Genomic DNA, 23510 nt, shown 5'->3' with positions numbered 1-23510 from the left:
TGACAAAAGGTCTCAGGAGAACTAATCATTTGCTTATGCCCGTTTCAACTAGTAGATCCCCATCTCTCCTAGACACAACCCAAGACCTCTGAAAAAATGCACATTTAGTAGAAGGTTCTGCCGGCTTCTCATACCAAGCAACACTAATCCTGGGATCCAAGTAGTTGAGTTTGGAGGTGCCCAGGGCAACCTGCTTGTTTTCTTCTTTGTCTGTCGCTTGGGTGCACAGCCTCATTAGCTGTTCTTCTAACTTGACCAGCAGTTTTTTCTTCTTGTCCACATTACTAGGAACAAAAAGAGTAAGAATGAACTTACTCACCTTCTCACCTGAATATGTCTGCTCCCAAGCAGCCTGACTCAATAAACAGGAAAAGAAAAAGCAATATCTCTTATGCTGTTCTGGAGGGAAAGCCGAAAATGTTATGGCCCGAAGAGAGCTTAGCTAGCACCCATCTAACAATGCAAAGGGGAGGGGAGATCCAGAGAAGGCTGGCCCCAGCTCACAGAGGTAGCCACAATTCAGCTTTCCTGTACTTTACTGTAATTTCCACACTCTTTAGGCAGAAAGAATTGGGCTCTCAGCCTCATTACTAATAAAATGATATAACAGGAAGTGCTAAAGAAACTTCCTGTCATCTCTCAATTTCTTTTCTTTCTCTACTGCCATACACTGAGGAGAGGTAGGCATCTCTTAACCCAGTGGCAAGCCAACTTCCTCCACATATGACTGGTAAATAATGGAACTTGCTTGTCAAAGCTGGGGATAATGGGATATAGTCCAAATTGGCTGTGAAACCCAAGACTGCTCCATATGCTATCCTTGGATACATAAAATCTAGTGCTTAAGATGTCCAGTGTGGACCTATGATCTCCAACAAAACAAGTCCTCCCTTTCTCCAGTGAGGGGAGAAAGCTACAGTTCAGGAATAGAATCTGAAGGAAAAAGGACTCTGTCTACCTCCTGGCCCTATATTCTCACTCATGGAGACAAAAAGAAGCCCTTATTGAGAAGCTATGCACAGGGTCCCATTCTGGCAGAGGGCAGGGCTAAGCCCCCATTGTGTTGCTGTTCCTGTCTTAAATTTTTTAAAATTTAAATTAAAAAAATAATAATAAAAATCAATTTTGTCTTCCCTAATTGTCTGGACGTCTTAAAAATTGTAGTACCTGAAGGAGTCTAGCTATGTAAAATTATTCCTCTTTTCACCCATCGTCCCAAACTGTTGGGCTTTCTGATATGTATAAGTATTTTCGGCATCTGTAGTCTGGCTATTTACTGTGTCTCAGTTACATCCTCTTATTATTTCCACCCTAATGTCTCTTGGTTTCTCCCCTAATGCCAGTGTTTCTCTCTCTGCTTCTCTGCCTGACTGGGCAAGTTTTGCGTGAAATTCCTGAAACCACATGGAAGAAGGAAAAGACGCTGCCCATGCCTCTGGGGATTTTCCAGCGTCAAGGGAAAGTCTAGTGGACTCTCTGCTTGTAGGATACCTTTGAAGAACTTAGTGGGTCCCCTTATTTTACATACAAGGAAACAGATTTAGAGAGGGGAAATGGTTTGCTTCAGGTCACCCAGGGATGGGGCTACGGTCCAGGTGTATCCTCTGCCTTCCAAGTCCAGCGCTCTTTCCATCAAACCACTACACACCCCAAACCATCACCAAGTGGGCTTAGATTAGTTATTAATCAGCATGATGACAAAATGCAGACCAGCTAAAACCTAGCCATGTTTATTTATACCTGACTGAATCTGGTATTAATAATAAGAGAACTATTCAAGGAAACATTTTAACCTTAACAGATATTACACACAATGGCCACCACCAGACGCATCTGTGCAGACCTGCTGCGCTCACCTCTTGGACTTGACGTCCTTTCTCACTTTGGCATCAGCTTTTGCTCTCTTTAGCTCCTGTTTTGCCATCGCTAGCTGCTCCTTTTTAGCATCAATCTTCAAAAGAAAATTCCATTAGACAAGCCCTTTCTCAGAGAATTGTAAGAGTTGGATATCTCAAAGAGAGCCCAATCTAAATGGAATGTCAACAAGAATTCCTTGTACAAGATTCCTAATCAACAGTCACTCAGCCTTCATTCACAGACATTCGGTAAAGGAGATCCCACCACTTTCTGAAGCAGCTCAAGATTTTCCTTGTAATGAACTGAAATTTGTGGCTCTGCAACCTCTCACCCATTAGGGGCCAAACAGAATGATTCGAGTGTCCCTTCCCCACGACAACTGTGAAAAGGCCCAGCCATTATCCGTTCAGAATGGGCCTTTAGTTACTGCATTCTAAGTTCTTTCTACTTTGAAAATGGTCACTTCTTTATCCATTATGAGGGCTTCCAATGGAAAAAGTTAGCCTCTGCTTTTTGCAGCCTCTTTGGCTACTGACCTGCTATCTTGAATAAATCTAGAATTCTAAAACACTAAAAATGGAGATTAGTAAATCTTAAAAAATGAAGTGGTAATCATGCTCTGAATTACAAATACTTTAGCATTAACATAAAAGCCTCATATTATCTCCTTTTAACAACAACTCAGTATTTTACAGTTACAAAGAAAACATAGCATCTCATTTGATACCCTTCATAGGCCTAGTTACTAAGGGCAGGAATTAGTTCCAATTTTAAAGATGAGTAAATTGAGTCAGAGAGGCTAAGTGATTTGCGAGGTCAGAGTGCTAGAAAGAATCCTGACACAGGATTCAAACCTAGTTTCCTAGTTCAGTGTTCTTCTCACTCCATGCTATGGGGCTTGTCCACTTAGATCCCACATTTACCAAGCCACTGTGGTACTTAGCTGAAAAAAAGGGGGGGAGGAGGGATCACAAAGCATCAAAGAGAAGAAAGTGCACTGGGTTTGCAGGCAGAGGGCCTGGATTGAAATCCCAGTTTGGCCATTTACTCACTTTGGCTCTCTGTGCTTCAGCTTCTTCAGCTGTAAAATGAGGGGGCTGGATATGAAGATTTCTAATCCGCTGGCATAATATGCCTGAGTGGACTACTACTACTTTCAAACAAGTTCTTTTGGTTAGGAATCAGACTCCAAAGGTCTAAGTCACATCATGATCAGCAATAAATATTAGTTACTTTTGGAGAGATTATATTTAGCTCAATGTGCAGGAACCTGGAACTAAGTCACCCCTCCTCAGCTATCTGAGTGACCTGCTTGGCTTGGAATAGGGTAATTGGACATCAGTAGTAGGGTAAGAGAACTCAGAAAAGGAAACATTCCCTGAAAAACAGCTCTATGACTTCAAGAAACCTGACTTAGAGATGAGGAGAGGGGTACCAGTTACTTCCCATGGACCCCATACAAATACAGGGCGACACCTCCAGAGGACAAATGGATGGATTATAGGGGTCTATACATTAAAAACGACCTCATTCACAGTTATTAGTAATCTTCACCCATTTACCTTTGTCTGGAGATTTTGCATGGACTTCTCAAAAGTCTTAGGAGTTGCCCGCTGATGGTTGCATAAAATGGCTACTGCTCGATTTGCTCGGTTGTAGGACAAAATTTTAGCTGCTACGTTGTCTTCAGCTAGAAGATGCAGACACACATTGATAAGAGACACAACACAAAGAGACCACTGAAAGGAGTAACAAGAATCCAAGGAGGGAAGATGAAGAATGTGCTCACAGCTGTAATCAAACATACATTGCCTCCCTTCTCAGCTCGGGCACTCTAATTGACTACTTGGGTCTTGATGGCTAATTCCTAACCACACTTTCACAGTGATCCAGAGTCATCTGCTTTTTCCCAAATGGAGGAAACACCTCTAATATGACCCTAAGAAAAGTAACCTCACTTCTCTGGGCCTCAGCTTCCTAAAGGATTTCCTAATCTTTAAAGAAGGGTTGATAGACTGAGATCCAATCCAGTTCTAAGATCCTGTGAATGAAAAAATGGGCAGCTAGATGGTACAGTGGATAAAGTACAGGGTCCGGAGTCAGGAAAACCTGGTTCAAATTCAGCTTCAGACACTTATTAGCTATGTGACCCTGGGTAAGACACTTCACCTTGCTTGTCTAAGTTTCCTCATCTGTAAAATGAACCAGAGAAGGAAATGGCAAACCCCTCCATCATCTTTGCCAGAAAAGACCCAAATGGGGTCATGAAGAGAGGGAAGACTGAAAACAACTAAATGACAACAGTAAATGAATGGGGAAAAAATGAGTCATTTACATAGGTATATGTAAATGAGTTACCACTCTCACCCCAGGGGGATGGGAGATGGCCAAGCTCAGCTCCTTCTTCAAGACTGGCTTCAGAGGCAGCCTCACCCCAGGGACTACTGCCATGCGGGAAGGTAGTACCTATGCTGCTCAACAGCCAACCAAACCTGGGAGAAAACAACAGTGCCTCAGTCCCATGACTACCGTGCACCCAGACATCAGGCTTTTCATGGCCAAAAATATGTCCCGGCTCAACCAAGAGCCCAGTGCATGCTGCAGAGGTAGTCTCTTTTCCAGGTATGCATTATCTCGACCTGTTCCCATGCTAGCATTAAGCAAAAGAACTGACACTGAGAGTATTTACCGACCCAAACACCTCATCTGCCTTCAGCCCCAGTTCTTTTAGTACTTGGAGAAAGAATGTAGGCTAACAGCACTGCTTTGGCACCAATCTCCCCTCCCCACAATCATCTTTACTACCCCTGAAACCACTGAGCAGACCCTATCCTCTGCTGTCCTGCCCTTCTGCCCTCTGTTCTGTCATTAACACACTCCCCTTGTCATCTTACTTGGTTCTTTCCAGAAGCCCCCACACCTCAGACCACCCTCTGGACCAGTTACCCTTCTTTCACGCTTGCCAACAGACTGAGCACAGACGAAACACACCAGCTACTTACTTCCAGATCCTCAGATGGACGAAATCCCTCAGCAACCTTTTCCTTGAGATTCAATGTATTTTTATCATCTAGGTGAGCCAGGAACATAGAACCTGGATCTCAGTCTCCATCCTAATCCACGCCTTCATGACTGGGTACTTCAGCACATGTATATGATATCCTCGTGAACATCCTGGCCTCCTAATTCCTCAGTCTCAACTTTCTTGATCCATCGCTTCATTCTACCTCGGCCACTCACAGAAGCAGTCAATCTAAGATCTTCCCATCACTCATATCTTCATAATATGGGAATATGATACTGCTCTCAACGATTATAGCTTCCTGTCCTGTCCACTGTCTCTCTGTCTCACTGCAAATAATCTTCATTATGACCTCTAGTCTCTTACCCTCCATCTTGACCTCTAGGTGGCTAGCGCCATTGCACATGGTCCTCTTTCCTCGAATCCCTTGACCCCATGTTCTCTTCTTGTTCTATCTTTGCTAAACCCTCCATTCTTACGCTGCTGCTGATCAGTACAGGAGAAAGTTACACAACTGGGTCCACCACAGATTTGTTTTCTTATTTTAATCAAACTGTGTGGTAATCACTTATGCCCTTAATACCATTTGCTTCTATCTCTACCAGAAGCTTGGCGCTTGGAGAGCATACGCAATTCACTGCACACTGCCTAAAAATGTACCTAGGTCTCTCTCACCTTGACCCTGCTGTCTTCTCAAGTTAGTGTTCTGTATCTTTCCCCCTTTTCACAGCCAATGACTAGAAAAGGCTGTTTAAGTCACTGTCATACTTTCTCACCTCCCACCCACTTCTTGACCCCTTATCATCTGATTCTGACCTTAACACTATTGAAACTGCCCTAAAGTTATCGACAGTCTCTTTTGAAAAAATAAAATGTTTAAATTTTCTCTTTTTATGACCTGCCTCTCCCAATGTATTTTTACCACCCACACTACCCCCAAACCATCTCCTGTAAAAACAAAACAAACCAAAACAAAGACAGTCTCAAAAAACCAACACATTAAAAAAATCTGCCATTATCTGGAGTGGCTTCATGCCTATAGTCCCCTAGCTCTAGAAAGAATGAGAAGAAGCACCTTCTCGTCTCTCTTCTCTGGGTCCAAACTCAGTCATTATCATCTCACACCATTTGGTTTCTGCTATAGTTGTTGGATAGACAATTTTCCTGGTTCTGTTTACTTCATTTTGCATCATTTCATTAAGTCCTCCCATGCTTCTCTGTATTCATAATATTCATTGTTTCCTAAAACTTAGCAATATTAGCTGATATTATAATATTATTAATATTAGCAATACTCCTTTGTATTCATATGCTACAATTTGTTTGGCCATTCCCCATGGTCATCTATTTTGTTTCCAGTTCTTCACTTCTACAAAAAACAGTGCATTACTATTTGGGTACATGCAGAGGCCTTCTTTTTATCCTTGTATGGTTGGCACCTATTTCCTTGGAAAGTATCGCTAGCAAAGAGAGGTCTGGGTCAAAGGCTATGAACAGTTTAGTCACTTTCTTGGTCTAACTCCAAAGTGTTTTTCAGAATGACACACTTATCTTTCTACAATCCTCAAATACCAACAGTTTCTTAATGGTTAAATCTGATAGCCTTTTCTCACATCTCAATCTTTTTGATATCTCAACAATTTCGTTTTTTAAAAATTTTTACTGAACACATTTTGTTCTAAAACATCATAAAAAATCTTAGTTTACTCCTCATTCAATCTACCAGACTGTATGATCCTCATTAAAAGCTAAATAAAACAACATTAAACAGTGATTGCAAATGATACTACATCCAAACTTACACTTCAGTAACTTTCTGTTTGTGCAGAAGATGGACGAATGCTTTGTAAGTATCAATGCTGTCCTTTGTTTTTGATCTGAGCTTTGTTGCCATTTAAAGTTGTCTTCATTTGTAAACTTGTTGAAATTGCAGCTCACATTCTTTGCTGTGTTCACACTGCATCCCATATTACAGTCTTCTCAAATTTCTTTAAATTCTTCCTGTTTGTTGCTCCTTATAGTACACTAATATTCCATCACATTCAGACACACTCCACATAGCCCATCGGTTGCCAGATGCTGCCATTTCTACCATCACAACACCTCTTACATCCAATCCCTTCTCATTACTTATACTGTCACTACCTTGGGGCCTTGACAGTTCAAGCCCTAATTTCCTCTCATTTGGACTACTGAAATTGCATCACAATTGCTGTCCTTGTCTCACATCTCTCCCCACACCAATCTATTTTCCACACCATCTGCCTAAGTTGATTTTCTTTAAGATTCTAAAGCTATGCACTTGGCCCAACCTACCTTTTCCAGACTCACTAGACATTACTCTTTCCCATACTCAATGACACAGTCAAACTGATCTTCTGACTGCTGCTTATGTAGTAGAGCGCTCTAAGTTCCAACTCCGTGCCTTTGCTCTGGCATCCCTCCTGCCTGGAATACCTCCCTAATCTAACCTGCCTTGTGGAATCTCATTTTTTCTTAGCTCAAGCACTACCTTCTTCATCCTCCAGTTGTTATTACTCCTGTATTGGCTTTTTACATGTTTCTTGGGGATGGGGACCGTTTCATTTTTGTATCTGCATTTCTAGCACCTGGAATAGTCCCCAGGACACAGTAGGCGCTTAAATGTGTCAATCGACACATTCCAATTTGTTCAGATACTCCCCAATCATTAAGCATGTGGTTCGTTTATAAATTTTTACTAGCACAAATAGTGCTACAACATTTTTGCAGACTGGTCTCTTCTTGACAAGAACCTTCTTGGTGGTACGAACACAACGGTAGGCCTAGGTATTTCCACTTATTTAATTCTGCCTTAATTTCAGTGAAAATTGTTTTGCAATTTATTTATCTGCAATTGTATTTGCAATTCGTGTGTCATGTCAGGTTAACTACATTAGCACTTCTCCATTTGGTTATTTTAAATGGTGCTCCTCTTATTTTTGTCTTGATTATTGTAATATACAGAAGAAATGATGATTTCTGTAGATTTATTTTGTATAAAATGCTATTAGATAATTTTGCCTTCTATAATAATGCTTAGTCCCTTAATTCCTTATTTTTGTCTTACACTTATATCACTATATAAAATAATAATAGGGCAGTAGGCATCCTTACTTTTCTACTTGTTAGGGAAGCTTCCAATTTTTATCCTTTCCAAAGCTCCTGGTTACCTCATTTTATCCTCAGAACCCTGGGAGGTAAATTCTAGTATTATCTCCATCTCCATATGAAGAAAGAAGCTGGCAGGGGTTAAGTGACTGGGCTAGGGTGACACAATTAGGAAGAGTGCGAGGCCAAATCTGAACTCAGGTCTTCCTGGCTCCAGGTCCAGCTCTCCATCCACTGTGTCACCTAGTCGCCTAATATTTTAGATATCGAAGAAAACTCCTTTTATTCCCATTTTTAAAAAGAGATGTATTTTATTAATAGCTACTTTTGCATTTATCACATGTTGATTTATGTGATTTTATTTTAGTATTGTAAAATCCAACTTGGTCAAAACGAATACTTTTTTGATTTATGTTTTATCTACTCTTTTTGACCAATTTTCACTAGTGATATGATATATAGTATTATTTTATGCTTTACTGCTCTCTGATTTTGGAATCAGCAACACATTTGTTTCATAAAAATGCCTTGAATGCCTTCTTCCATCATTTAAAAAAATTACATAACCTAGGGATTCTTTCTTTAAATATCTGAGAGAAATCACTTGTAAATCTGTTTAAACTCAGATTTTCTCCCCATAGGAATTCTTTAGTGCTTTGCTTAATTTCTCTTTCAGAGATGGAAAAAGTAAGATTACAATTTCCTATTTTGTTTAACATTTTATATTTTTGTAATTTCTCATTCCATTTAGTTTATGTTCTTATTCGGTTGCCATCTATTTTGCTGTACAAGTTTCTTATAATTTTATTTTTTCCTCACCATTTATGAGTTCACTCTTTAAATCTTTTATGTTAATTTAATTTTGCTTTCTTTTTTAAAAACCTAATTAGCTAATGGCTTATTGCTAGTTTTTGAAAGAGGCTACCTCTTTGTTTTATTAGTTCATTTAAAAAAGAATAGATTATAGGATCGCAGATTTAGATCTGGAAGGGTCTCATATGAATATTCATAATGAATATCTCATTTTAAAGATAAGTAAATTGGGGCCTAGCAGGGTAAAGTCACATTGCACATGGATTATTTGTGTTCAGTTTCTAGAACCACACTTTAGGAAGGACACTGATAAAGTGGGGAGCATGCAGAAGAGTAACCAGGGTGGTTAAAGCCCTTAAGATTGCCCATGGGTACTGGCTGAAGCAATCAGGAATGTAAACTTAGACCAAAGAAGACTTAAGGGGGTCATGCTAGCTTACTTCAAGTAACTGAAGGGCTGTCATTTGGTAGAGAGATTAGACGTGTTCAGCTTATTCCCAGAGAGCAGAACTGAGAGCAACAGCTGGAAGGTGAAGAGGAAAATTTCAATTTGATGGAAGAAAAAACTTCCTAACAATTAAAGCAGTCTGAAAGTAGAATGGTCCAGTAAGAAGTGGGTACTTCTCCCACTTGTTAGGAACAGAAGGGATTCTTGTTCAGGTATGGTCTGGATTAAATTGTCTCCTATGAGAGATTCTCTGCCTTGTTAATCATTGAATAAGCTATGGCTCCAAATGCATTTAGGAGGCTAATTTCCTTTTTAATAGCAAGCAAAGGGTGAATGACTACTACTACTCATCAGCTATATTGAAGAATGGATTGCTTTTTAGGTCTAGGTTCACTAGATGGCCTCTAAAGCCCCTTTTTAAGATCCTGTGATCTCCACTACTTTAATCATAACGCTGCTTTCCTGTTTGTCTTTCCTAAGGATATCTGTTTATTATTGTCTTATTTGAAATCATAATTGCAAACTCCTATTTATTTTTACTCACCTGAAATCTAAAATATTTTAGTCTCACTCTTTAGTGTTACAGTTTAGATGTTACTTGTAAATAGCAAATTGATGGGTTTTGTTTTCTAATCTATTCTACAATTTGCTTCCCGTTCATTAGTAAATCTACCCTGTCAAGGTTATAATTGTTAAATTTGGTTTTCCTTCTACTAGGTTTTTTAATCAGAGTAAGCTATCACACTGCCTGTTTTGTTTTAAAATAGCCCAATCTAATTCACTATACTAACACTATATTTCCAGGTGTCACCCCTGACTCCTCACTCTCTCTCACATTATGTTCAATCAGTTGTCAAGTACTGTTCTTTCTACCTTGGTAAGTTAACATTCTTCTCTCCTCTCACAACACCACCACCCTGGTACAGGCCCTCATCATCTCATACCTGTTACGCTATGTCAATAACCTTCTGGCTGGGCTTCCTGCCTCAAGTCTCTCTCCCCTCCAGTCCATCCTCCACTCAGCAGTCAAACCGATCTTCCTTAAGCACAGGTCTAACCACATCACTTCCTGGTTTAAAAAACTCTAGGTTCCCTATTACCTACAGGATCAAAGATAAGTCCTGTTTGATATTCAAAGCCCTTCATAATCTGGCCCCTTCCTACCTTTTCTGTCTTCTCACACCTTTACTCACTTCCTATTCTGTGGTCCACTAGCACTGATCTCCTCCATGTTTCTGCCACAAAATAACCCATTTCCCAGCTCCAGACATTTTTACTGGCTGCCTGCCCCCCATACCTGGAACACTCTCTTCATCTTCACCTCTTAGTTCTGGTTTCTTTCAAGTCTCACCTAAAGTTCCACCTTTTATAAGAAGCCTCTCCCAAACCTCCTCAATCTTAATGCTTTCCCCCTGAGATGATCTCCCACGTACCGTCTATATCTTGGTCGTACATACATTATTTGCATGTTGTCTCCCCAATCAGTTTGTGAGAGCAGAGACTGCTTTTTTGTCTTTCTTTGTAAAACCAGAACTTACTTTAGCACAGTACCTGGCACACCGGCCCTTAATAAATGCTCGTTTACTAACAAAGAACTACTCCCACCACTAACACACCAAATACAAAGCTTATTTTACTTTGTAAGAGTCCCCAAAGTTTACAGCCTTAGGTCATTCCTCTTTTGCCTTTCCCAAGTTTGTATCTCATACCTTGTTATCCACCTAACATACTGTACACAGCAGCCGCTCAAAGAATTAACCGTTTGATGATAATAAGGGCAGTTTACATTGCTATAGCACTTTAAGACTTAACACAATAGCCTTAGGAGGGCAAGGATCATCATGCCAGCGAATAGATGAAGGAACTGAGGCACAGAGAAGTAGAATACTCTGCCTGCATTCACAGGCAGGATTGGCATTCCAACCCAAGCACTGCAGTGGCAACAGTTAAAAAGTCTAATAAATTACACTCTTCTTTCCCTCCTGAGTACTAAAATTCTAATCCACGCTGTGGTGGAGCTCATTACCATTGGTCAGTGCTTTCAGTTGTTCCTGTAGTGTGATGGATGCATTGTAAGTCCTGAACACCTTGGCTGTCAATCCATCCATCAGGTCCTGAAGATGTTTGTTCAAGGTTGATGTCTGAAAACATAAAGAAACAAATGGGTTTTAAATAGGATTTTTCAGGAATGCCATAATGGCTAACTTTCTGTTCTCAATTTTTAGCAGATCAGGCAGACAGGGAGAAAAAGCATAAGAAGAGAGTATAGAAGAACCAAAGGAAATGAAAAAAAAAAAGAGCCTTTCTAATTTGGGGAGGCTGCATACAACTGACTGTATGAAGATCTTCTACCAGTCCTTGCCAAGAAACCAGTCTCTGTGCGCAATAGTTACAGGGACAGAGTTTAGCCTAGCCTGTACCTGTAACAGATTCAAATGTAACCACTGTCTGGTTTACTCTCTACCTGCTGATAACACATTATTACACTGTGGACATTTCAAAGTAAATTTTCTGCACCATCAACCAAGATTAACACAATAACAAACATTCAGTGTGTAATAAATTAAAACATTATTTCTTGTCAAACAACTTTTTAAAAGCTAGATTTAACAGATATGAATCTATTATTCATGTCAGCTTTGAAACACTGTTTTATTTGCTGTTCTATAACCTTCAATCAGACCAATATTAGCTAAAGAATTCAGTGCAGAAGTGTCAATGACATTTTATGCAATCAGTATGACATCAGTAGCAAAATTAATAAGAACCATTTTTTCCCAAAAAGCTCACATTAAGTCTATCAAACAGATCATCCCCTGGGTCCTTGTTCTCCATGAAGAGCTGCAAATTCTTAAATACCTGTAATGAAGAGAAAAACCCAAAGCATGCATGAATACTATGGATAGTTTCAGAACAGACTCACAATGAAAGGACACGAAGGGAGTTGGGAGAAGGCAGGTGAGATACAGGAATCAAGCTGGTGACCAAAAGGCTCCATATTAATTTTAATACTTCAGGAATCAATGATTTCACTTGAGAAGGTGCTTTGTCTTCTCATGTTGATCACAATCACAACATGGAAGCCTGAAAGGAGTGAATGAGTTGTTGTGGTAAAAATACATTCATCTGGTATCTGACCTGGAGCCTCTCAGCACTTGTCTAGATTGGTTCTTGTGGTTCTTGGACAACAGCTATAGGTGGCTGTTGCCAGGCCCATATTAAAAGACTTTCCAACCTGGCAGGACCTGCCTGAATTTATGTTCTGCTAGCATAGCCTTCAAGAGCCCAGGGTTACCTCCAAAGCACAAAGGAGCAGAAATAGTATTATTTAGGCAAGACCTTGCAAGTCTTAAGTGGTATGTTTGATATTGTTCAATAAAGGGAAGGGAAGAGATTCCCAACAGAAAGGAAGATTGGTGAAATGAACAGGTGCTGAGCACTGGACTTAGATTCTGCACCATGGTGTAAAACACAGGAGTCATAGGATCCTTACCATGGATGAAATGTACTTAACAAGTACGGATAAGAATGTACTTCTTTGGAGACTTACAAATCCAGTTAAAGGGCCTTTTAACTAAAAAGGAAGTGGGAATTAGGAGGGGGAAAAGGAGAAGGGATGGGAGAACTCTTTGTTTGTGTCACCTAGGTACCACAAAGTACAACTACAATATAAGAAGAAAAAAGGTGGGACGCTCAGACGTTTACAGAGGAAAATTCGAGAAGAGAGCAGTAGTAGATCCAATGGTCTCAGATTTCTACACAGAAATGGACAAGGAACAGGCAACAATCATGATGATTTCTTTTCTTTTCCATTTATTTAATATATTTAGTTTTCAGCACTGATTTTCACAAGAGTTTGAATTACAAATTTTCTCCCATTTCTACCCTCCCCCCGACTCCAAGATGGCATATATTATTGTTGCCCTGTTCCCCAGTCAGCCCTCCCTTCTGTCAGCCCACTTCCCTCCCATCCCCTTTTCCCTTCCTTTCTTGTAGGACAAGATAAATTTCTATGCCCCATTGCCTGTGTATCTTATTTTCTGGTTGCATGCAAAAACTTTTTTTTTTTGGAACATCTGTTTTTAAAACTTTGAGTTCCAAATTATCTCCCCTCCTCCCTCCCCACCCACCCTCCCTAAGAAGTCAAGCAATTCAACGTAGGCCACATGCGTATCATTATGTATAACCCTTCCACAATACTCATGTTGTGAAAGACTAACTATATATTGCTCCTTCCTAACCTATCCCCCTTATTGAATTTTCTCCCTTGACCCTATCCCTTTTCGAAAGTGTTTGTTTTTGATTACCTCCTCCCCATATCTGCCCTCCCTTCTATCATCCCCCCCTTTTTTAATCTTCTTCCTCCTTCTTTCCTGTGGGATAAGATACCCAATTGAGTATGTATGGTATTTCCTCCTCAGGTCAAATCTGATGAGAGCAACATTCACTCATTCCCCCTCACCTGCCTTCTCTTCTCTTCCTACAGAACTGCTTTTTCTTGCCACTTTTATGCAAGATAATTTACCCCATTCTATCTCTCCCTTTTTCCCTCTCTCAACCCTTAATTTATTTCTTTTAGATATTGTCCCTTCATCTTCAACTCACCCTGTGCCTGCTCTCTCTCTCTCTCTCTATATATATATATACACATACATATATACATACACACATATACATACATATACATAAACATATATATATATATATATGCATATTCCTTTCAGCTACCCTAATACTGAAGTCTTATGAATCATACACATCATCTTTCCATGTAGGAATGTAAACATAACAGTTCAACTTTAGTAGGTCCCTTATGAATTCTCTTTCTTGTTTACTTTTTCATGCTTCTCTTGATTCTTGTGTTTGAAAGTCAAATTTTCTATTCAGCTCTGGTCTTTTCACTGAGAAAGCTTGAAAGTCCTCTATTTTATTGAAAATCCGTATTTTGCCTTGGAGCATGATACTCAGTTTTGCGGGGTAGGTGTTCTTGGTTTTAATCCTAGCTCCATTGACCTCTGGAATATCATATTCCAAGCCCTTTGATCTCTTAATGTAGAAGCTGCTAGATCTTGGATTATTCTGATTATGTTTCCACAATACTCAAATTGTTTCTTTCTGGCTGCTTGCGGTATTTTCTCCTTGATCTGGGAACTCTGGAATTTGGCGACAATATTCCTAGGAGATTTCTTTTTGGGATCTTTTTCAGGAGGTGATCAGTGGATTCTTTCAATTTCTATTTTACCCTCTGGCTCTAGAATATCAGGACAGTTCTCCTTGATAATTTCTTGAAAGACAATATCTAGGCTCTTTTTTTGATCATGGCTTTCAGGTAGTCCAATAATTTTTAAATTATCTCTCCTGGATCTATTTTCCAGGTCAGTGGATTTTCCAATGAGCTATTTCACATAGTCTTCCATTTTTTCATTCCTTTGGTTCTGTTTTATAAAATCTTGATTTCTCATAGCTTCCACTTGCTCCAATCTAATTTTTAAGGTAGTATTTTCTTCAGTGGTCTTTTGGACCTCCTTTTCCATTTGGCTAATTCTGCCTTTCAAGGCATACTTCTCCTCATTGGCTTTTTGGAGCTCTTTTGCCATTTGAGTTAGTCTATTTTTTAAGGTGTTGTTTTCTTCGGTATATTTTTCAGTATTTTTCAGTGTCTCCTTTAGCAAGTCACTGACTTGTTTTTCATGGTTTTCTCGCATCCTTCTCATTTCTCTTCCCAATTTTTCCTCTACTTCTCTAACTTGTTTTTCCAAATCCTTTTTGAGCTCTTCCATGGCCTGAGACCAGTTCATGTTTTTCTTGGAGGCTTTTGGTGTAGGCTCTTTGACTTTGTTGACTTCTTCTGGCTGTATGTTTTGGTCTTCTTTGTCACCAAAGAAAGATTCCAAAGTGTGAGACTGAATCTGGTGCGTTTTTGCTGCCTGGACATTTTCCCAACCAACTTACTTGCCCCTTGAGTTTTTCAGCGGGGTATGACTGCTTGTAGAGTGAAAAGAACTATGTTCCAAGCTTGAGGGGATGAGCCAGCTCTGCCACACCAGCATTCCTCCTTCCCCAAGAACCCCCAACCCGGACTGGACTTAGATCTTCAGCAGGCTCTGCACTCCTGCTCTGATCTGCCATCCAACTCCTCCCACCAGGTGGGCCTGGGGCCAGAAGCAACTGCAGCTGTAGTTCTGTAGCTGCCCCACCTCTGCTGCCCCCGGGGCGGTGGCCGAACCAGGAACTCCTTTTTTCACTCTGTCTCCAGCAGCTTTTCCAACTAACCTTCTCTATTGTCTTTGGTGTTTGTGGGTTGAGAAGTCTGGTAACTGCTGCAGCTCACTGATTCAGGGCGCTAGGGCATGCTCTGCCCGGCTCCTAGTCTGGTTGGTCCGCGCCACCCACGCTGAGCTCTGTTCTGCTCCGCTCCCCTCCACTTCCAGCTCCGTGCAGGATAGACCTTACCCAGAGACCATCCAGACTGTCCTGTGCTAGAGCCCTGCCCCCTCCGCTATCCTGTGGGTTCTGCAGTTCTTCTCTGTTGTCTTTGGTGTTGGTGGGTTGAGAAGTCTGGCAACTAAGCATGATGAATTCTATCATAAGGCAGTAAATGTGACCTCACTGACACTTGATGGTATGAGACCCTCAACTAAAATATGAATTTGGAAGAAGATACCTCATGAAAAGATAGTCTAAGAGAGTGGAATGGGGTAGAACATCATATATTAAGGGGAAATTCAAGAACTTGAAAAAGAAAGCTTGGTAAGAAATCTTTGGTGGAAGATTAATGGAGGCAGAAAAATTGATCAATTAACATTTACTAAGTACCTATTATGTGCAAGGCACTGTGCCACAGTGCTGGGATACGAAAAAGAGGTAAAACAGTCTCTGCCCTCAAGGAGCTTATAATCTAAAGAAGGAGACAACATGCAAACAAATACATATAAAGAAAGCCATAAATAAGATAAATAGGAAATAATTCATAGAAGGAAGGCAGCGGAATTAAGCATAGGGAAAGTTTCATGTAGAAGGTGGAATTTTAGTTGGGATTTAAAGGAAGCCAGGAAGGTCAGTAGTTGAAATAGAAGAGGCACGGAAGGGTACTCGAGGCATGTAACAACCAGGAGGTCAGTTTCAATGGATCAAAGAATACTCACCTGGAAGTAAGGTATAGGAAGACTGGAAAGGTAGAAGAGGGCTAGGCTGTGAAGGGTTTTGAAAAGAACATTCTGTATTTAACCCTGGAGGCAACAAGGAGGTCAATGGAGCTTTAGAGTGTGTGTGTGTGTGAAAGAGAGAGATGATCAAACCTGTGCTTTAGGAAAATCACTTTAGTGGCTGAATGGAGTGAGAAGAGACTTAAGGCAGACCCACCAGCAAGTTATGACAATAATCCAGGTGTGAGGTGATGAGGGCCTGCACCAGGGTTATGGTGATGTCAGAGGAGAGAAGGGGGCATTCATGAGAGATGTTGCAAAGGTAAAATTGACAGGCCTTGGTAAAAGATTGAATATGGGGAGTGAAAGACAGTGAACAATCCAGGATGACTACCAAGTTGTGAACCTGAAGGACTGTGAAAATGGTGCTGCTACAGTAAAAGGGAAGGCAGAAGGGAGGGGAGGGTTTAGGGACAAAGATAAAGAGTTCTGTTTTAGATATATTGAATTTAAGATGTCTACTGGACATTTAGTTATGTTTAAAAGGAAGCTGCAAACATGAGACTGGAGGAGTACAGAGACTGGGGCAGAATTTGAGAATCACCAGAACAGAGATGGTAGTTAAATCCAAGGGAGTTGATGAGATCACCAAGTGCAGTTGTGTAGACTAGGACAGAATCCTGAGGGATACTTACGGGAAAGAGTGATTTGGAAGAGGATCTGGCAAAGGAGAAAGAGAAAGTGATGATCATTTAATATCATTTTTGTAACCCCAATAAGAGCCAGAGCCTGAACGAATCAAGTAGAAGAAAAGCCTGGACCTAACAGCTTCTTTTTTCTCCGAGTAAACTCAGAAAATGCCTCTTCCTGTGTCAACAAGGCCAGATTGGGCTGACTTAAGAGCATTCTTTCCTCTAATAGCCATTAAGGATGAGACCCTTAACCTGAGAAACTATCTTGAATAATGTGACTTTTTCTTATCTTAATATTTTATGGGCATATACTGTGTTATGGCCTGTTAATAGTAAATTAAACACAGAGATCCTGGGTTGTAATTCCAGTTGACACTTTGATAACTCTCTTATCTTATTGCATTTACAACCTATTCCATTAAGGAAAATCCTTTTCTTGTAGCATGGTTAAACATACATGGGGATCATAAAAGTGAAGTAATTCAGGCATGCTGAGTTAAGACTAAAAAAATGTATTTAAATCTTCTCATTCCTTTGTTCAGGCAGTCAGACTTTGTCTGGCTCCATACATGTATGTATCCACTAGTTTTAAGGGAATAAACAATATGAATTTACATATCACCTAGCCTGTTTGCCTCCTTTAGCCAAAATTTCAGGTCGACAAAGGGATGGTCCAATAGGTAGAAGAAAAACCAGGAGAGAGTGGTGTCCAAAAGACCTGGAGAGAAAAGAATATCAAATTGGAGAGAAGGATCAAGAGTGTTAAAGGCCACAGAGAGGTCAAGGAGAATGAGAACTAAGAAAAGGCTACTGGATTTGGCAATTAGGAGATCATTAGTAGCTTTGGAGAGAGAAGTGCTGGTGGAAGGATAAGGTCAGAAGCCAGGTTCTAATGGGTTAAGAAGAGAATGAGAATGAGAAAGTAGAAGCACCTACTGTAAATGGCTTTTTCAAGGAGGGCAAAAGAGGTATAGGCCAATAGCAAAAAAGGAGGGACTTTTTGGGAAGGGGGGAGACATAGATATGTGTCTTTAGGTAGTACAAAATGAGCCAGTAGACAGGGAGAAATTGAAAATAAGTGATAAGAGTGGGAGTGACAGAGTAGACAATCCGTTGGAGGAGATGGGATGGAAGGGGATAACTTGAACAGGTAGAAGGGTTAACCTTGGTAAGAAGGCCACCTCATCATGTGAGAAAGGGATGAAAAAGAAGAGTGACAGAAGGCACCTGAGACCCGAGTGATGGGGGGAGAAGAGGGAACTCACAGAAAATGACCTCCATTTTTTCTTTTAAATATGAGTTGGAGGGTAAGGGCAACCATGTGAGGTTTGAGAAGGGACTAAAAGGTTTAGAAGATCCACTGAGGAGAGCAGGATAATGAGTTGATAAGGAAGTGTAGAAGGATTACCTAGGAGGAGTGACGGCCCATATGAGGTTGTGTAACATAAATCTGTAGTGGACCCAGTCAGAATAATTGACTGATTTTCTCCATCTTTGTTCAGCAACACATGTATAGGAGTGAAGGTGATGAATGATGGGAGTAATCTATGGCTGTGGCTTGGCTGGGTGTAATCAGCAACATATGACAAAGGGGCTAGGGAATCAAGAGAGGAGGACAGTGTAGAGATGAATTGGTTCAACAAGGGATCAAGATGGGAAGAAGAAGTGAGAGTAGCTAGTGCAGGGGTGATGGCCTGCGAGAGAACTGAGGAGTGAAAGGATTGGAGGTCACAGTTCGGATGAAGAGTAGGGTTTTGTAAAGTGAAGGTAGGAGAGGTAAAAAGCCAATACAGCATGATCAGATAAGGGGATTTTGGAATTCTTGAACAGAGAGATAGAGTCAATGATAGTAAAATCAAGGGCATGACATCTTGGTCAGTGTGTCTGTGACAGAGTCAAATGGGGAAGACACAGCTAGATAGCAGTTTGTCTGAAAAAGATCTGCCCTTTTGGTGAATTTGAAAGCTCACTGAACTATCACTGTAAATCTCACGGTAATATAGCAATGAAAAATGTCAATGCAATCTTCAAATGCATTAAGAGAAGAACAGCAAGGCAGAACCAAGATGGAAAAGAAAAGCCAGGAAGGTGGCTGAGCTCTCCCCAGTTTCCCTTGAAATAATGCTAAATCAAGCCTCTAAATCAATTCTGGAGCAACGGAACCCACAAAAAGAGAGGGTCAAACAATATTCCAGCCCAAGATAACTTAGGTCTGTTTCACATGGGTAAAAGGGAAGTACAGCCCAGTGTAGGTAGTACATGGGTAAGCCAGTGGGAGACTCTTACCCACAGCACATATCAGCAACCAAGGCCCCAAAGTTCTGGCTCAGGAGGCCAGCTGTGAGGCCTCCAGCCCCAGCACAACAGGCAAACTGCCAGCCTCTGGCACAACAGGTGCAAGGAGGCCAGGCCATCCCGGCATAGTGAGCAACCTGCCAGCCCTGGTGCATAAAGCAGTGACCAGGCCCCTGACTCCCAGTGCAAGAAGATTGGGATGGTACCTCTTGTATCCCAGGAACAGAGCTCAACTTTAAAAGTCATGAAATAAGGGGGGCAGCTAGGTGGCATAGTGAGTAGAGTACCAGCCCTGGAGTCAGGAGGACCTGAGTTCAAATCAGGCCTCAGACACTTGACTCATGTTTTAGCTCTGTGACCTTGGGCAAGTCACTTAATTCCAATTGCCCTGCCTTCCCCCCTCAAAAAAAAGTCATGAAATAGGCTGAAAAATGAGCAAAAAACCAAAAAAAGAGTCCTGACCATAAGGAAAGCTACCACGGGAAGAGGGAAGATCAAAACGCAAACTCAGAAGAGGACAACAGTGTCAAAACACCTACATGCAAAGCCTCAAAGAAGAATATGAATTGGTTTCAAGCCCGAAAACTCCTCTTGGAAGAACTCAAAAAGGATTTTAAAAATCGATTAAGAGAAGTAGAAGAAAAATTGGGAAAAGAAATGAGAATGATGCAAGAGCATCATGAAAAAAATAGTCAACAGCTTGGGAAAAGAAAACAACTCCTTAAAAAGTAGAATTGGCCAAATGGAAAAGGAGGCACAAAAGCTAACTAATTCCTTGAAATTAGAATTGAGCAAGTGGAAATTAATGACTCTATGAGACATCAAGAATCAATCAAACAAAATCAAAAGAATGAAAAAAACGGAAGAAAATGTGAAATACCCCACAGGAAAAACAAGTGACCTGGAAAATAGATCCAGGAGAGATAATTTAACAATTATTGGACTATGTGAAGCCATGATCAAAAAAGGAGCCTGAATAGCATCTTTCAAGAAATCATTAAGGAAAACTGCCCTGATGTCCTAGAGGTGGAGGGTAAAATAGTAATTGAAAGAATCCACCCATCACCTCCCAAAATGAAAACTCCAAGGAATATTATAGCCAAATTCCAGAGCTTTTAGAAGGAGAAAATACTGCAAGCAGCCAGAAAGAAACAACTGAATAATCAAGGAGCCACAGTCAGGATTATGTAGGACTAAGCAGTTTCTACATTAAAGGATCAGAGGACTTACGATATGATATTCTGGAAAGCAAAAGAGCCTGGATTACAACCAAGAATGGACTACCCAGAAAAACTAAGCATAATCTTTCAGGAGAAAAAAAGGGACATTTGTCTTTGGTCTAAGAGAGAGATGGCCAAATGACCTCCTTTTATTAGTAAACATGCTGACATTATTAACGAAAGGATTAAATCATCCAGATTTTTCCCTCAGTAAAAAACACCAATTGCTTTAAGTAAGTAAGGCTAATTAAGTTAAGCACCTACTTAAAGCTACTTGGCAAAAGAGATTTTTTAGTTGCTCCGAAGTTAGATGAATTCAGGTATAACTGGATCCGAAAGCTAAAGTTTGTAGACTATATTTAAATTATACCTAGGGACTCCCTCTCCCCCCAATATAGCTGATATCAAGGCAATGTGTTTAAAATGGCAAAAATAAGGTTGAAAAAAATCTCTTAAGACACTTTGATTTAGGCTTTTCTATCATAATCTTAAATGCAATCACCTCAGGATTTCAGTAATTTGTTTAAAATGTACATTAGCTGTTTTTGTAAGGTTGGGGAAAACTGTGAAAGAAATACAGTCTCTTGATCCGTAAACGATTAAATGTTAACTCTCTTCAGATTTTGAAAAGTAAGGAGAAGCAGGAAAGAAAGGAGGAAGCAGTTATCAAGGTGTGAATGAGTCTGGGGTCAACTGAAAACCAGGAGAATTCACAGCTTGAAGGAAGGAGGGGCTTCGAGGTCCAAGACTAATATATATTAAAGGCCCGGGAGAATTTTTGCCACTGTTATCTCCTCAGGAGCTGGGAGGAAGCCTCTAATGCTTTCTCCTGTCCAGAGTGCAGGAGTGTCTCCCAGACAGGGGATCTCAAAGCCAATGTTCAACCTGAGAAACTGGCAGCCATTGCCAAAAACTTATGACCCCATTGTTTGCAGTACCCTGAAGGACATGGCAAGTGTGAAGTACATTAGAAAGTGGAGAAGCTGTTCTGTGAGGACGACCAGCACCCAGTCTGGTGTCCTGTTCTCAATCCCGGGAGCATGAGGCTTATAGATTCTGTTGCATAGACAAGGCTGCTGAGAACTTCAGGGAGAAGCTCCAAGAAACTGTGACTGATTTGTGGAGGAAAACTGAGAATGCTGTTCGACAAATGGCTAATGAGAAGAAAAAAATTGCAATGATGGAGGAAGAAATAGAAATTCAAAAGAAGAATATTTCGTATGAAATCTAGAAAATGAAACAATTCCGAAGTGAGAAGAAGGATGAAAATCTATTATATCTGCAAACATGGGGAACAGCCAATTTAGAAGGCCTGAGCAAGACAATTAGTGAACTGTCCCACCACAGTCAAGAATTAAGGAAGAGGATCACAGAATCAGAGGAGGAGCACAAGAAACCAGATCTAGATTTGCTCCAGGATATGAAAGGAGTGTTAAACAGGAATGAATCTGTGCTGCAAAAGGAAATAAAAACCTTCAATATATACATGACTATCCATTCCATCCCTGGAATTATGCAACAGATTTTCAATCTGAAAGTGGACATCACTCTGGATTGCAACACAGCTGATCCAGGCTTCATCATATCTGAGGATTTGAAGTGTGAGATATGGAGGTATTCAGGAGGAAGCACTCAACAACAGTGGGAGGTTAGTAGATCTTTCCCAAGTTCTTGGTACTCAGTCCTTCATTTCAGGGAGATATTATTGGGAGGTGGAGGTGCCAAATAATACTATCTGGTGTGTTAGCAACTGTAAAAATTCAAAAGCATTTCAAGACTTCTTTGTGCTTAGGACTGTGGAGACGCACAATTCTTACTCTCTTTATGACATGGTCCAACACAATCTTTATTCCCAAGTCCATACAAAATACTACCAGGTCAGTGTGCCCAACTTAAAGGTGGGCATTCTCCTTGACTATGAAATGTGGAGAAATATTGTTTTATCATGTGAAAAACAGGAATCTAATTTATACTTTTCCTGATACTTCATTCTTAGGACCCCCTATGCCATTCTTCTGTTTTTCTAAGAAAGTCTTGAGAAATGATTGTTCTCTCACAATCTGCCCCTAATTGAGAGAGATGAAGGAATTGATCAGATTGGCCAACTGGACTTCAGGCATATTACCCCAATTACTCTTTTATATGAAAATAATTGTACCTACTCACCTTACTACAACTAATAACTTTTCCTATTTCATCTTTGTAGTTTTTCTCTTGACCCCAGTAGAATATAAACTATGTTACATCAGGGATTGTTTCATTTTGTTCTCTATATTCCTGGTGCCTAGAATGTTGCTGAAAATTAAAAAATGCTTGCTGAATTGCATCAAATGTTATTAATTACTCATAGACACACAGGATGACATAGAAGGGAACTTGAAGGTAGGCGATCTCAATGAGCCCCATTCAAATCTAGAAAAGTCTAAGAGAATAATAAATAGTTAAAAATTAAGAACCTGAAAAGAATTTTATGGGAAAAAACATATGTGTGTAATTGACATCTATTGATTCCTAAGGGAAACTCACAAAAAAGTATGTTTTTCAATTGTGAATGAATTTGAAAAGAACAACCATGCTAAGTCTTAAAGAGCTCCTAAATAAATGAAAAAAACCCCCACCATTAATTTAAAATTCAATCTTTATTGACTATTAATAATTATAATCAATGAGGAGAGTTTGTAGTCAAGATTCACTCTTTATAAAGACTAAATAAAATAAGCCTAAAGCAAGAGTAGATTGAAAAGACCAGAGCTTAACAGAAAATTCAACTTCCAAATACAAGACTCAAGAGAAGCATAAAAAGGCAAGCAGGAAAGAGAAAAACATGTTATTCAACAAGGTTAAACTGTTTGCCTTTTAACTGCCCCAAAAGAGATATAGTTCTTAAGA

The 23510-nt window shown here is 40.2% G+C and overlaps 1 protein-coding gene across 2 annotated transcripts in view; it reads right to left on the bottom strand.

Moving 5' to 3' along the window:
• The window catches only part of TOP1MT (DNA topoisomerase I mitochondrial), a 45732-nt gene that overhangs the window by 675 nt on the left and 21547 nt on the right, over window positions 1-23510 (bottom strand). The window contains exons 9-13 of one of the 2 annotated variants that reach the window (XM_036739145.1): window positions 12060-12128; window positions 11296-11410; window positions 3420-3547; window positions 1857-1951; window positions 135-284 (exon numbers count right to left, since the gene is read on the bottom strand). In XM_036739145.1, the coding sequence (XP_036595040.1) occupies window positions 135-284; window positions 1857-1951; window positions 3420-3547; window positions 11296-11410; window positions 12060-12128 (557 nt within the window). The remainder of the gene's footprint in view (window positions 1-134; window positions 285-1856; window positions 1952-3419; window positions 3548-11295; window positions 11411-12059; window positions 12129-23510) is intronic. The other variant, XM_036739154.1, reaches the window with a different exon arrangement.

Source organism: Trichosurus vulpecula, chromosome 1 (genome assembly GCF_011100635.1).
Source record: "Trichosurus vulpecula isolate mTriVul1 chromosome 1, mTriVul1.pri, whole genome shotgun sequence".
Taxonomy (NCBI): Eukaryota; Metazoa; Chordata; class Mammalia; order Diprotodontia; family Phalangeridae; genus Trichosurus; species Trichosurus vulpecula.
The sequence above is the reverse complement of the archived record's forward strand: the minus strand, read 5'-3'. Positions and strand labels throughout refer to the sequence as shown.